This window comes from Hippocampus bargibanti, linkage group LG06 (assembly GCF_051943395.1).
Source record: "Hippocampus bargibanti isolate YZ-2025 linkage group LG06, ASM5194339v1, whole genome shotgun sequence".
Taxonomy (NCBI): domain Eukaryota; kingdom Metazoa; phylum Chordata; class Actinopteri; order Syngnathiformes; family Syngnathidae; genus Hippocampus; species Hippocampus bargibanti.
In genome coordinates, this window is record NC_142739.1 from 20364133 (window position 1) to 20380768 (window position 16636).

Below are 16636 nucleotides of genomic sequence, written 5' to 3' on the forward strand. Positions count from 1 at the left end.
AAACAAAATACATGATTGGTGAGGAATCTTCACCAACTCAAAAACAAGACTTCCTGAATATTCAGTGCGGGTCTTAAAACATAAAATATAGCTATATGTGGTGTAATCTTTGTAAAATGCACTCAGTAGAAGTCATTTGAAGTGATTTTACAAATTATGGACACAACTAGTTCAGAGGCGTCGGTTGTCCTTTAAAGTTTTATACACCACACCTTCCTGTGGGAAGTTTATGTTCGCCCTGTGTCTGCTTGGGTTTTATACAGGTACCCCCCGCCCCCCCCCCCCCCCCCCCCCCCCCCCCCCCCCCGCAAAAAAAAACACCTCTGGCAGGTTGATTGGGTCCTCCACAAATTGTCCCTGGTGTGTGAATGTCTGTGTGCCCTGCCATTTAGGTTGTCCCCCACCTACTGCCCTAAAACAGCATAAGTGGATTACAAAATGGATAGTTACAAATAAAACCAAAATCAATTATTTCAAAAACAACCTACTGCCCTAAAACAGCATAAGTGGATTACAAAATGGATAGTTACAAATAAAACCAAAATAAATTATTTCAAAAACAAGTTCAATTACGTTTTCAGTTAATATTAACAATGAATCACATTACTTTTATAAAATAATTTACTACGTGTTCCACTGGGGAATAAATTATACGAGCGTATCTGTTCTATATTTATCGTTTCGGTATTAAAATTACACCGTCACCCCTCCCGGACTTTGCCAACAAATAGTCAGACTTCCCAAGATCGCCCCTTTACCGGGCCCCCCCTATCATCATCCCCCTCCTACCCGGTTACCACCACCGGGGAGACAGAGCAGAGGTTGAACGAGTCAGCCGAGACTAGTGGACGTCGCCGTCCGCCATGGCTTCGACTCCCTCCGCCTCAGCCCTAACTTCCGTGCTCCGGTGTCGCGGCACAATGTGGACCAGGAATCCGCCCAGCAAGCGAAGCTCCCCCTCGGCGTACGGCCCCTCGCTGGCCGGTGGAACTCGGCGCGACTGGCTCGGCCGCGGCAAGAGCGTTTTGTCGGCGTACCGACTGTCCGTGCGGTACGATTCACCAGCCCGGGAGGGCGGCAGGGCCCACAATTTGCGAAATCCGCGTAGAAGCGGCCCGGAGGCGGACTCTTACGCAGCGGAGCCCAGCGGCCTCGGAGCGAGCATAGTACGGGCCGGAAGTGCTCGTCAACCGGCCGCTGGCCTCGTCGTCACACGGCTGTTTCGACCGTGTCAGATTAAAGTGTTCGTGCATGACGCGTGTGTGAAGCCCCAGTTGGGGGTTTGGGGGGTATGCCGCGACGGTGGAGAGACGACGCCGTCTACTGTGGAGGTCAGATGGTCGACTTTGAGGAGCACCTGCCGTTCTCTCCAACTTCTGCTGACCCACGGTGTGTTACGAAGGCTGGCCATGCTCTGCGGATGCGCCAGGGGGCGCCATCGCAAGGTGACGCACGACAAAACAATATGGTGATAAGTTCAACAAAAATAGAAACATGCTAACATTTGAGGAAAATGATTCAAAGCAAATCCAAACAAATCACAATTATTAAATTAGAAGGGGCAATATGTCTGTGTAATCTCTCAGTCGTACAGGAGTAGGCCATTGATGAAAAGGTTTATTCAGCCGTCATCTGTACTTCTTTGAAGGTGTCTGACGTTTCGCTTCTTATCCAAGAAACTTCATCAGCAAACTAAAGTGTTACTGGTAGTTTAGGCCCTATCCTTACTGTACAGACATGGCGGTGCCGGACTCTGATATGATAGGTCCCTGCTCTCAGGTTGGGGGGAGCAGAGGATTACTCCCTGCGGCTCCACTGATTGTTACTATTGTCCTGACTAACGACTGGCCTGATTGCCCCACTTCCTCCTCATCAGTATTACTAATCCCATGTTGCCTAAGCAGGCTGTTGTACGAACGATCCAAATTGCACCTCACCCCACCATATCGGTTTAGTGAAGGATTTAGCTGTTTTATGAAAATCGCTTCTTTTACTCCCCTTTCAAACCATCTATGTTCTTTCGCTAAGATTTTAACCTCATTGTCGTTAAATGAGTGGTTGCTAGCTTTTAGGTTCATATGTACTGCCGATATGGTGGGGTGAGTTTCAATTTATATATATATATATATATATATATATATATATATATATATATATATATATATATATATATATATATACAGTAAAGTCTCGTTATATCGATATCGGATATATCGATAGTCCCGGTTATATCGATACTATTTCTATGCACGCACGGAGAAAATTACATGCAAACATCACAAATCACATGTCATCACAAAGAGGGTACAGCAAGTCCTGAAGAATGAATGTCTCTCTGTGTCTTTGTTTTGTCATATTGTCTCTATGCTGTCATATTATTTGTTATTTAGTTTTTTTTTGTTCTTTTGACTTCAAGACGGCGCCGCGACAGTGGCTGCCTTTCCAGCAGCTCATGTATTTTGTTTTTCTACTTTCATTCCTTTCATCACTTTGCTGCTGTGAAATGTAAATTTCTCCACTGTGAGACTAATAAAGGCATATCCAATCCAAACAGGGTCGGATATATCGATAGTCCCGGTTATATCGATATTTTTTCGGACTCCCTTGAATATCGATATAATGAGACTTTACTATATATATATGTATATATATATAGTCCTAAACTACTAGTAAGACTTTAGTTTGCTGATGAAGTTTCTTGGATAAGAAGTGAAATGTCCGACACCTTTATAGAAGTACAGACGACGGCTCAAGAAACCTGTTCATCGATGGACCACTCCTGCACGACTGAGAGCTTACATAGGCGTTCATAAATAATGTTCTTTAATGTAAAACATTTGAGAATGTTTCAAATATAAAGTAAGCATTTTAAACCACTAGATAGAATGTACACAAAATACAGCATCCTATGCAAATTGTGACACGCTAACAGTCAATTGGTTAGTTTTGCCAGCACCTTTAAAATGAACATTGTTTAAATATATATTTGAATGAAGTTGATATTCATCTTCTTTGATTTTCTCTTTTCTGACAGATTAAGAGTGAAGATTCCCAACAGACAAACCCTAAAAGTGGACCTGACTGACAGTCCGAGGCCTCAAATTTGACACACTGTGACTTCTCTCTTATTTATTGACTTTGTGCGTGTGTTTGTGTGTGCGCATGTGTGTGTGTGTGTGTTTGTCCGTAATATTTCAGTAAATGCCCTCAACATGAGGTCCACCTCCAGAACATTTTGGTTATTTTCTGTCCACGAGTATAACACGTGGTGTCGGTGTTCCTAAAGTTGCTGCCTGCGTGTGTATTTAGCACATTTGGACTTTAACCTATTGAGCGCGGGGGTAAAAAAATCAGAGCACTTTTGTGTCAGTGGACAGAAAGAAATACTTGCAACAAAAGGTAAACCAGATACGTAAAAGAATTATTTGTTGTTGACCTAAATAATGCTGCTAAGAGTGATGGAAAAAATGTGCCTTATGTTGCTTAACTAGACACTTTAAATTCATTTTTTTAACGATTGAGACGCCGAGAACTAAAGTGGGTAAACCACTGAATTTGCCTGCTCTAGTTCTCAGTATTCTGAGTTATTTACATAGCACACTCACTGGGTAGACATTGATTTTTAGCAGATTGGATTTTGTCTTGGAATGAACAAATACTGATAAATACAAACACTGTTCAGTGTGTGGAGCGAAACTGGCCTTATTTTAATGGACAACCGACACCATTTTTTTTGTTTCCTACCTGACATCAGAAAAACATTTTATAGCATCTAAAATACCCCAAACACGCCGGCTGATATTTTAGTCAAATGCAAAACACAAATAAAAATGACTTAAAGTGTCCCAAAACTGCTTCAAAATGACCTTGGATATGGCGAGTTTCAGGAGGTCCCACCCCCTTGTTCGTGACGTCACGCCAGGATACCCCAGACACAAAACAATGGCTTCAGAGAGTTCAGATTCAGTGAAGATGCTTTCTTGTTACTCATCCAGTTATGAATATGATTCAAATAGTTCTGAAGAGGAAAGCATACATGTTTGCAATCGATTAAAGAAGTCCTTCTGGACTCCAATGTAGCTCCCAGAAAATGCACAAGATGGCGCACAAGCCCCATTGGAAATGGGCTGATTTGTCTGCTGAGAATGTGTGTCCACTTTTATGGTGTTACCGAAAATTGGTAGTGATTGGTGCGACGCACAACGATTCACCATTGCGGTATTTATGTGTTTGCCTTCTAATTTCGCCATCAACATGGATCAACACGATGTTTTCAGACCAAACAAAGTACCCAAAATGCATTGTGTATAGCTTTCTCAGGGGCGTTCCTGACGTGACGTCACGTCAGGCATCGTCATCAACTCGACAACAAGACTTCCTGAATATTCAGCGCAAGTCTTAATACGTAAAATATAGCTATATGCGGTGGGATCTTTGTATAATACGCTCAGTAGAAGTCATTTGAAGTGATTTTACAAATTATGGACACAACTTGTGCGGATGTGTCAGTTGTCCTTTAAGGTTTTAGGTTCTCATTAATTTGCCCATAACAGGCACCCATATTTAAAGAGGAAGCTAAGTAAATCCATTTCTTCACAATGATATGTTCTATGTGCCCCTATTAGTGTAAACATCACATATTGAATATTATTGCATATGTAGAATATGAATCAACAAAACCATCCTTTTTTCATCCATCTATGCGAGCAGTCATTTTGTTACTGCCCTCAAATCTCAAGCACGGCTCAGTTTTTTCCCAAGTTTGGTTATGTTACATTTGAAATCTCAGCTGTGATTGGTCGTGATCTGAAGCGTGAGCATCTGCAATGTCATTTTAGGTCGATGGCAAGTGGCAAAATGGCTGCCGATTGTGATGGATAAAACGGGCGTGTTTTGCTGTACTATTTTTACACAAGTGAGCAGCATAGAGCATGTTATTAAAAGAAACATTTTGGATGCGACTTCCTGTTATACGCAAAAAAAAAACAATACGACCTTGAGTAAATCCTCCTTGGCAGGCAATTCGAAGCCAGCAGTTTTAAGAGTGTGCCTTGGATAGAAAAGAATGATGTTGGCCTCGTAGAACGGACAAGTTGTTCTGACTCATAAGCAGGCCTCGACCGTATAAAAATAGTTGTCACCTGGAATGAATTTGATGCCTGGCAACATGGAAAATGTTTAAAACTTGGAGAGTACCCAGTAATCAGCCAATGTGATGTTCCAGTGCACTTTTACGTCATTTCTGCTCAGTCTTCTCAAGGCTTACGTGGCATTTCTGGTGTTAAAAAATGGCTGAATGCATAACATGCCTTTTATGCGCCACAAAAGGAAAAATCGCTGGACAATGAAAAAATAAAAAGTTGTTCTCGAGTGCATAAAAACTCACTGTATTGTAGAGGGGGAAAAAAGCTCAGAATTGTGTTTTTCTCCAAAATGTCAACAGTGACAAAGAAATCAACTTGGCCATGCATTCTATTGTCATTTCTTCCTTTTAAACCAGTGTCACAAAATATCATGGTCTCCACCAGGGGTATCAAAACCCATTTTAGTCACGGGCCAATTTGGAATTATGTCTTCCATTGAAGGGACGTCATGTACAGTGAAACCACAAAATAAGTACACATTAGATTAACTCATTCACTGCCAAACATATACAAAAATGTGTCCACTGCAGTGCCAGGGTTTTTGTCACTGTCACTTTAATTCCAGGACCCACAGAATATTGACTTTTAGGACAACACAAACAGTTAATACAGCGTTAGAAACCTTAGATTCTCTAATTTCCTCAGGAAAAAGAGTGAATTACTAAATCTTATGGATCTGAAGTTATCTAAGCTATAAATGATGGTGGCTGTCCAAAATACATTGCAATACATGCTTTGTGGTTTATATAGCGCTTTAACAACAGCTGAAGCTGGAATAAAGCACTAACGCGGAAAAAAGCAAAATGCTGATCACTTGTGCGAAAGAAAAAATAACATTGCCAAAGGCATGGTCAGCACTATCTGCAGCCAAGCATGAAAAACAAAACCCGAACAAATTCGGGAATGGAGCTCTATTCCTGAATACATTTATGAATGGCAGTGAATGAGTTAATACATCACTAGTTTTGAAATCACTCAAGTCAGTTATAATATTATATCCAGTTATTTTTCAAGTTGTTCGAAAGTGTAAACAGGGTAACAAAATGATTGCAAAATATCGTCATTTATTTCACATGTCGGGCGTCGGACGGACATCATGGCCCGACCTTCTCGACTCCACGCCACGATCAAGCTCTGCGCGTCACCTGCCTTGGAGATCTGACAACGAACCAGTGACGTGCGGTGAGGTTCATGGCTGGTGAGGCACTGACATCAATGACGCCACCGCTCGTCTCTACTTAGTATTTGAACGGTAAATGTGAAAATTCAGCGATTTTGAAAAAAATCCTGAAACGGTGAAGTTAAATGGACAAGAACTTTAAAGTACAAATCACTAAATACATCTAACTGTTTAATTTATTTTTTCATTTGATATTTCCATGATGTTGACAGGTGAGGCACTGCCTCACCTGCCTCCACTGACTGCACGTCACTGCAACGAACCTACTTACAAATAAAGAGAACCATCAAACTCTTTAGGGGTACTCGGGTTTCTTGTCACATTCCCAAAAACGTGCTTGACAGGTTATGGTTAAACACTTGTGTGATTATCTGCGTCTCTGGAAGATAGTAAGCAGTTCTAGGTGTACTGTGCCTAACGCTCGTGTCCAACATGCCTTGTGAGGACAAGCAGATGAGAAAATGGACGTCTATTTTTCCAAGTTATTTTTATTTCCTGCATTTATTTTCGAGGCGGAAGCATTGCGCAAAGCTTATGTTGAGAAGGGAGGCGTGGTTGAAACAGAAAGTTGTCCAGTTTCTCTTCGCCTCCTATCAACCTAAATCGTGAGTTGCTGACAAGGCCACCTTCACTGGCCAGGGCTGACATGTCGCTTCGACCGCCGTGAAAAAGTTGTCCAAGAACAGCCTCACGACGTCTCCCTCGCTGTTTGTCTGAGAAACAAGTGGCCGGATTGAGAAAATTGTCAACGGGGGAGGAGGCGAATACTCTGTTTTCTGGGTAGGTTTCCAATCTTCCGTGAAACTAGTTAGTTGTTTCATAACACATCCGAATCTTAGCAAACCTTGATTAAAAACTGCTTGTTCTTACTTTTTTTTTCGTTTGTGGAAAACGAGATCTTTGTTTCGCATTCAGCAGCTGCCGGTGAGCAGTCAAGTTAAGTACCCGGTTATGATCAGGAAGGAGCAATTGTAACGTTAAAGTCAACATTCTAAGAATCAAGTCAGAATTCTGAGCATAAAGTCAGAAGTCTCACTTTAAAGTTAGAATTCTGACACCGGCGGCTGCCGAATGCGAAACAATAAGCTCGTTTTCTACACACGAAAAAAGTCAAAACAAGCAGTTTTTAACCAAATATTGCTAACATAATCTTGCCAACCTTATTTTATTTTTCAGTTGTCCCAATTCTCTTTCGTAATTCTGAGAATAAAGTCAGAATTCAACGTTTTTACACTTTAATTTACGTCAGAATAAAGTCAGAATCTTTCCATTATAGCCGTGCACCTGCTGGGTGAGATGCCTGGCTCACCCATTGCCAACTTTGGCTCCAGGTCGGTGACTGTTCGCTTCCACGGACGGGAATTCAAGTGGAAGCCTCGATCACAATTCCGATAATCGGCGCGGATTTTTTTATGTGTTTACGGACTACTTGTGGACTCTGCCAACCGTCGTTTGACTGACGCCATCTCTTTCGCGACTTTCCCGTGTGAGGCTGTAGGGCTCGGAGCGTTAACACACGCAAATTATTTAACGTCAGGTAACGTTTACGAACGTCTGCTGACTGATTTCCCGTCGTTAACTACTCCCGCATTTTCCAATTCCGAGACGAAACACGGGGTAGAGCATGTTAAGAAAGTTAGATTGTATCCTCAGTTTGTATAATGCTGTAATACTGAGCTGATCTGGCAACCCAGCCACGATGCGACATCACGTGAATTGACCGCGATAAAAGCCAGTTTATGTATATCAGGGGTGTCGTCATTTTTGCCGCGGGCCACATTGTAGTTATGGTTTCCTTTTGAGGGCCGTTATGAATTTGGGGAACCCATTAGAATGTTTAAATCCCTTCAAATATTACATATAGAGCACACAGCAAATTAATGAATAACTCGTTTTCAAATCTGAAGTCAAGAATAATGACTTTTATTGTGGTTGACATCCAAAAATATGAAAATTTGGCTCAGATTTTAGCAATCATCATGAAATTTAACAAGTTTGATTTGCTTTCGCGGGCCGAAAAAAATGATGTGGCGGGCCGAATTTGGCCCGCGGGCCTTGACTTTGACACACGTGATGTATATGTTTTAGACTTCTCGTACGACGATGAGCGCACAGGCTGCTCTATATGCTCCGGCAAATAAATATCATACTTGTATGATCTAAACAAGAGGACCATCTCGACTCTTTATTCTCCCAAATGCATCGCAAAAGCGCTGAAGATCTCAACAGGTTATGGGCCCAGGAGACGTTTGGGAGATAAAGTGAAGCCAGAAGTGTATCCAGACTTGAAAGAGCGGTGAGCAAACGAGGCTATCGCTAACCGGCTAAACATCGGTCAAGATGGATCAAGGAAGGGCAAGCAGGCACCTTCAACTGGCATTCGACGGAGATGAAGATAAGTACGTGATATGGGAAACAAAAATGCTTGGACATTTTCATTTATTGGGACTAAAGAAGACCGTGCTAAGCGAGCCGGCGATGAGTTCCGATATGGCTACGGATGCAGAGAAAAATGCCGATGCGTATGCCGAATTGATAAATATGCTTGAAGACAAGAGCCTCTCACTAATAATGAGAGATGCACCTGATGATGGAAGAAAATCTTTGAAGATATTGAGAGAATATTATGCCGGAAAGGCACTCCGAAATGCGTGAGAAACTTTGGGAGATGGACTACTTGTTGCCATGGTATTAAAAGGACTACCAGCAAGTTTCAAGCCATTTGCAATCCATGTCGCGCATTCAAATGATGAAATCAAGTTTACAGATTTCAAGACGAAGCTACGGAGTTTTGAAGCAACTGAGAAAATGAACACTGAGGCAGGGGACAGTGTGACGCAGGGTCGGAGTGGACGACAAACCACCAATACCAACACCCGTGACCAGCACAGTGATGACACAGGCATAGTGTGTTTCAAGTGTGGGATCAAAGGCCACAAAGCAAGAGAATGTCGACAGAAGACATGGTGTAGTCATTGCAAAAGAAAGACACATAAAGACGCAACGTGCAGGCGTAAGGACAAGTACAGACGAGATGATGGCAGTAAATCGTCAGAAGATGGCGACATCGACAACGCGCTCAAGATGAAGGACGGCGAGGCCAGATCCAGGGAGCAGTTGGGTTGCAACATCCGAGAGAGAGGATTGATGGTGGACACGGGAGCCACTTCGCATATCATCACCGATGTGACCATGTTCAAGAATTTTGACAGCACGTTCATACCGGAAAGACACCGCGTGGAGCTGGCGGACGGCACACAATGCAGCGGAGTCGCACATAAAAGGGGAGATGCTGAGGTCTCTTTGATAGACATCAAAGGACAAAGACATGAAGCAACGCTGAAAGACGCTTTATACATTCCTTCATACCCCCAAGACATTTTGTCTGTAAAGAAGGCAACCACCAACGGGGCAACAGTGATATTTGAAGAAGGTAAAGATTCACGGATTACGAAAGATGGGACAAAATATGGTATACATGTGCATGGAAAGTTGTACTACTTCTGAAAATAAGCCTAATGACACATGTAACACGTGTCGTGATATACGAGAATGGCACGAGGTATTAGGCCACTGCAATTACGATGATATTCTTAAATTGCAGAATGTGGTTAATGGCATGCAGATTAAGGGTAAAGCATGTAAACCTGAGCCAGAGTGTGAGGTGTGTATTCAGGGGAAATTCACTCAGAATAGAAGCAGGAATCCTGATACAAGAGCCAAGAACCCTCTCGAGTTGATACACACTGACTTTACAGGCCCTATGCGCACTGAATCTATTGATGGGCATAAATATGCAATATCATTTACTGATGATTACTCCGGTGCAATGTTTGTCTATTTTCTAAAGAAGAAAAACGACACGGTAATAGCGACAGAAAAGTTCCTCGCAGATGTATCCCCATATGGGACAGTGAAGCGTTTGAGGTCAGATGGAGGAACAGAGTACACAAGCAGTGATTTCCAAACACTGATGAGGCAAAACAAAATAAGACATGAGATGTCAGCGCCCTATTCGCCACAGCAGAGAGGGGCTGGCGTACTCTTCTTGAAATGGCAAATTGTATGCTAGTTGAAAGCAAGCTTCCAAGAGAGCTTTGGCACTATGCAGTACAAATGGCCGCACATGTACGCAACAGATGCTTTAGCAGGCGTACAGGGCAAACTCCTTATCAGATGATAACGGGTAAGAAACCTAATGTATCCAAACTGCAAAAATTTGGATCTTCATGCTATACACCCAGACAGGAAAGGGGAAAGCTTGATCCCAAAGGTGATCCAGGACTTTTTGTGGGGTTTGATAAATATAGCCCTGCACACCTGGTTTACAATCCAAACACAAATAGAGTGCTAAAACATAGGCTTGTGAAGTTTGTGAACAAGGCAGCTGTGGAGAAAGAGACGCAGACAAATGAAACAGATGAAAACACATATTACGGCGTGAGACAGCCTAAGACTAGTGATGTCTTTCAGAAGCCTAATCATAGAGCCCAAGAGTCATGTATACAAGACAGGGATGCACCCGAAAGTGCAGTCGCGGAGATTAGGCCACATGAACATAACCTCACACAACAAAGTGACACAAATGATGAACCTGAAAATAGAAGGTATCCTACTAGGGAAAGAAAGAAACCTAGTCACTTTGATGATTTTGTGATTGAGTATAGCGATAACAATGGGGCACACACCACAGTAGACTACTGTTACAGAGCTGTGTGTGGTGTTCTGCAAACATATGCAGACGCTATGAGATCAACTTATTCACAAGAATGGGCAAAAGTCATGGATGAGGAAATTCCGTCATTAAATGAGAACAACACATTTACTGTAACAACCCTACCAGTGGGCAAGAAAACAGTGGGGGGTAATGGGTATATGCTATTAACGTGATGTAGATGTCAGAGACAAATATAAAGCACGATTTGTAGCAAAGGGCAAGAGCCAGGTGGAAAACATACTATGGAGAGACGTTTTCACCAACAGCCAATCAAACAGGTATAAGAGTGGTGCTTCAAAAAGCAGCTCTGGAAAATGGAGAAAAGGATGATGGTCTCGTTTATAAACTAGAAAAATCACTTTATGGTTTCAAACAATCTGGCCGAAACGGGAACAAGGTCTTACACGATTATTTAACCGATAATGAGTATAAGCAAAACCCAGCCGATTATTGTATGTATGCCAAAGAGTCAAGAAGTGACAAGGTGATCAAAATCATACGGGACGGTGATTTCATTATTGATGACTACCAATACGCAAAAACAATTGTGTTTATACGCATTGTTTTTGGAAGTTGAAATGGGTAAGACAGAGTTCACATTGTTCTATTTATCTTGGTTTACATTAGAGCAAACTGAGTATAAGTGGGGGTGTTAAGAAAGTTAGATTATATCCTCATTTTGTGAAATGCTGGAATACTGAGCTGATCTGGCAACCCAGCCACAATGCGACATCACGTGATTTGACAACAATCAAAGCCAATGTGTATGTGTTTGACTTCTCGTACGACGATGAGCGCAGCGGTTTCTCTTCGCGAAGATCTCAGAATCAGAATCAGAATCATCTTTATTGCCAAGTATGTAGAACACACAAGGAATTTGTTTCCGGTAGAACACGCTGCACTAGTATCGTCGTCAAAAAAACTGCTAAGTGGCACTATACAGTTCCATTTTGGCTACTGTCTCTCAACACTAATCCTCTTCCGTTGCTGACTTGTTCAATGATAAACATGCATAATCTTTTTCTTGGGCAAAACAATGACTTAAAACCATCTAATAAATACTTTTTGCTTCCTCATATAAAAATGAGCCATTCTTAAATAATATAGCTGATTCATCTAAAACAGGGGTGCTCATGCTTTCTCGGCATGGGAGCTACTTTGAAAATGACCAAGTCAAAATGATCTACGCATTACATTTAAACTCAACTTTATTTGTATAGCATCAGTTCATGACCATGTCACATCACCTTGTCATGCAATCGACCAACAGTACCTTAGAGATCAACTGGTAGATCGCGATCTACGTATTGAGCACCCCTGATGTAAACACAGGTGTCAAAGTCATGGCCCGTGGGCCAAATGTGGCCCGCCACATAATTTTATTCGTCCCGTGAAAGCAAATCAAACTTGTGAAATTCTATGATGCTTGCTAAAGTCCGGACCAAAATTTCAAGTTGTCGAATGTAAACCACAATTAACAGTCATTATTTTTGACTTGAAATTTGAAAACTAGTTATTCGTTAATTTGTTGTGCATTCTGTATGTAGTACATAGAGATGAAACATTCTAACGGCTTCCCCAAATTCATAACGGCCTTCGAGAGACATGCGTAACTAAAATGTGGCCCACGGAAAAATATGAGTTTGACACCTGTGATGTAAAATGTGATTTCAAAATCCCCTGGAAAAAAAACAAATTTGCTCTTCTCTCTTTCCAGCCTCTTTTATGTATGCTTTGATTCGGGCGGGCCATGCGCTGTCAGCGAGGTTCTGTGATCCTGTATGGCGCTTTGCTGTTCCTCATCTGGAACGCCGTGCTGGTCCTGTTCCTGCGGGCCAGACTTCCAGACCAGGAGAGGAAGCAAGTGGCCAACAATGACTACAACACTGACATAGGGGGCCAAGTGCTGCGCGTGGTCGATATGTTGGAGAAAGAGCTGGAGAGTCAGAACAAAATCCTACTGCAGATTCAAAAGCTCAAGCCTGACTGGTTGGATGGGCAGAAGTTGATGCTGATCCACGACCCTGTCATTCCTGTTCTGGTGATGGCCTGCAACCGGGTCACCGTGCAGCGATGCCTGGACAAACTCATCAAGTACCGACCCTCGCTCAAGGTTTTCCCCATCATTGTGAGTCAGGACTGCGGCCATGCCGAGACGGCCGATGTCATCCGGTCATATGGAAGTGCGGTCACTCATCTGATGCAGCTTGATTTGACCGATGTGGCGGTGCCGCCAGAGCACATGAAGTTTCAAGGATACTACAAGATCTCCAGACATTACCGCTGGGCTCTGAATCAAGTCTTCCGCAATTATTCGGCTGTGATCATCGTGGAAGATGACCTTGAGGTATTTATCCAAGACTTGTTCGAAAATGAAATGACTCATCGAATTGAGAATTTCGGTTAAAAAAAATAGATTTTTGATTCTAAAGAATTCAGCTTTTTCTGAAATATGCACATTTTAGCAAATGTCTTTCCCGAAAGTGTTAATGGAAAAGATGACAATTTCCTTTAAAAAAAATAATTTTGAAGAAATTGTCCCATTATTTTTTTTTTCCCCTTAAAAACACAACTATTACTAACAGTACATTGGATGTTTTCAAATGGGGGCGGGGGGAACATCCAAAAGTTTTTGTGAAAATCAGATTAATACAGTGATTTTTTTTGTACTCAAACATTGCATTTTTTTCCTAAAAAATACTCCTAAAAAATCTAAAAAATAAATGCTTCTCAGATTTGGCGGCATATTTTTACTGCATGATTTAGTTTATTTATTTAGTTATTTATTTGTCTATTATTTATTTGCATATCATTTATTTGTTTATTATCTATTTACCTTTTATTTTTCCACCGGTTTGATGTCCGGTAGCACAGGCGGAATAAGGCGCAGATGACGAAACATTTCTCTACCCCGATCGAGGCAGAGCTTGGCTGCAAATAGTAAAAAGCAGCGAGTAGTTGACACTGCACCCCCTGCAAAAAATAGAAATGCTCATTAGAAAAAATGAAAATAATAATAATATTAATAAATAAATAAATTTCATTCATAAGCGCCTTTAAAAAATCTCAAGGACACTTTACAGTCACAGGATATTTTTTCTACGAGTGAGCAGCGGCAGCCACTTTTCATAGATTCTGATTCTGGGCAGTTTTTGTAATCACAATATAAATGCGTGGAGTTAGACTAATATTTGAGATGAGATAACATTTATTTGTCTCACATTGGAGAAATTCTTATTTCAATTTAAATAATTTAATTTAAAAAACAAATTCAGTAGTTTTAAAATATTTTACATTTAAATTATAATTAATTGTAGTAACATTAAAAATTAAACTAAGCAATTTATGAATTCATGACAAGGAAAATCCTATTTAAATTTAAAGAATTTAAATTAAAAAAGTAATGTAGTTAAATTATTTTACATTTCAATGTAAATTTTAATTGATATTTAGGAAATAAAAAATAAACGTAGCAATTTGGAATAAGGAAATTCCTATTTAAATTTAAATACCTAATTTAAAAAAAAAGTCATTTTTACATTATTTTACATTTAAATTTGAATTGTAATTATTTTTAGTAGAATTAAAAAAACTAAGCAATTTATAAATTCAAGACAAGGAAATTCCTATTTAAATTTAAATAATTTAAATTAAACATTTAATTTAGTCATTTCAAATTATTTTACATTTAAATTTTAATTATTTCTTCGTAAACTGAAAACTTAAACATAGCAATTTAGAAATTTGGGAGAAGGAAATTACTATTTAAATGTAAAGAATTTAAATTTAAAAAATTAATGTAATTTTTAATTATTTTACATTTAAATTTAAATTGTAATTAATTTGTAGTAAAATAAGAAATTAAACTTAGCAATTTATGAATTTGGAACCAGGAAATTCCTATTTAAATTTAAATAATGGAAATTAAAAAAAATATTGAGTAATTTTAAATTATTTTACATTTAAATTTGAATTTTAATTAATTTTACTATTATATTAAAAATTTAACTTAGCAATTTATGAATTAATTACATAAAAACATACATTTAATGCATTTTGTACAAGGTTCAGCAACACGTTAGCGTAATAGCGCTTCATACAAATACTTAGTCACCCAATAAATGTACCGTATTTTCCAGTGCATAAGGTGCACCTTATACTCCGGTGCGGATTATATATGGAAAAAGTTTGAAAATTCACCATTCATTGGGGGTGCGTCTCCATTGCATCTTATACGTCGTAAAACATGGTAAATGCAAAACACATTTGGCCACTTTCTCCGACAAAAGTTTGATCCTTTGCATATTTTGTACGCCAGAATGACACTCTCTTATCTTCCTTTAGGTTGCACCGGATTTTTTCGAGTACTTCCGCGCCACGCTCCCACTGCTCCGGTCCGATCCAAGTCTGTGGTGCGTGTCTGCCTGGAATGACAACGGCCGGGAAGGCCTCATAGACCCGTCGGGCTCTCGCTTACTCTACCGCACTGATTTTTTCCCGGGTTTGGGCTGGATGCTTCTCCGGGAGCTCTGGTATGAGCTGGAGTCCACTTGGCCCGCAGCCTTCTGGGACGACTGGATGCGTCAACCAGAGCAGCGGCGCGGCCGTGCTTGCATCCGGCCGGAGATCTCGCGCACGCTGACGTTTGGCCGGCAGGGTGTGAGTCTGGGTCAGTTCTACGACAATTACCTCCAATACATTAAACTCAACTCGGACTTTGTGCCTTTTACCCAACTGAATTTGACTTACTTGAAGGAGGATGTGTACAATGAGAGATTCCAGAAGGAAGTTTATGATGCCCCTGCTGTCACTTTTGAAAATATCCGACAGGGGGCGCTGGAGGGTAGCGGGCCCTTCCGCCTGCAATATTCCAGTGTGGACAGTTTCAAAGTATTTGCCCAAAATCTGGGCATCATGAACGATGTCAAATCTGGTGTGCCAAGGACCTGCTACAGAGGTGTGGTCACGGTCTTCTTGAAAGGACGAAGAATCTACATCGCTCCGCCTCCTGGATGGACAAAATATGATCCCACTTCAAGCTAATTTCTGCCATGATGTAACATAAAGCACAACAAATGAACTATGATTTTGGCATGCAAGGAGTCCAAAGTTTTATTTACTCCTTGTTTGGTTGATCATGCGTGTTGGGAGATGAGAGAGAATTTTTTATCGGTTATTCCATTGACCAGAATGAGCTGCCATGGATAATTCAAGAGATACATTATTTGTTGTAAATAATTACTTTTGGGGCCTATTAAGTGAAATTTCCTGTGGAACACTGGTTTGGGAATTACGGTCTCATAATGGCTTCATGCTGATTCACTCAGGTATTTGAATAACATGTTTCAATTGCTCTGCTCAACTGCTGTAATTCCACTAGAGATCATTTTTAATACAATTTAAAATGCTTTTGTGGTTTCGCTGTGACAATCAAATGTTGTGGATGTTTTGTCTGCTCCCAGAATATTTCTGTGTTTGAACATTTTGTAATAAATTTGTAATAAAAAAAACCATGAAGGGACACGACATTTGAACCATAAAGTAGAAAGGGATTACTGTACTTCTTAGAAGAGCTGTTGGTGTATTATGACTCCA

General features: G+C 40.7%; 1 protein-coding gene across 2 annotated transcripts; it reads left to right on the forward strand.

Moving 5' to 3' along the window:
- The first annotated feature begins 1330 nt into the window (after window positions 1-1330).
- Window positions 1331-16606, forward strand: mgat1a (alpha-1,3-mannosyl-glycoprotein 2-beta-N-acetylglucosaminyltransferase a). Of its 2 annotated transcripts, XM_088997990.1 has the most exons (4): window positions 1331-1468; window positions 3035-6396; window positions 12759-13388; window positions 15386-16606. In XM_088997990.1, exons 3-4 carry the CDS (start codon window positions 12792-12794, stop codon window positions 16082-16084), a joined length of 1296 nt encoding a protein of 431 aa, XP_088854116.1. In that variant the 5' UTR covers window positions 1331-1468; window positions 3035-6396; window positions 12759-12791; the 3' UTR covers window positions 16085-16606. The 2 variants fall into 2 exon arrangements, with proteins under 2 accessions (XP_088854116.1, XP_088854115.1); XM_088997989.1 differs by lacking the exons at window positions 1331-1468; window positions 3035-6396 and adding an exon at window positions 6764-7104 and having other exon boundaries at window positions 15386-16605.
- The last annotated feature ends 30 nt before the right edge of the window (window positions 16607-16636 follow it).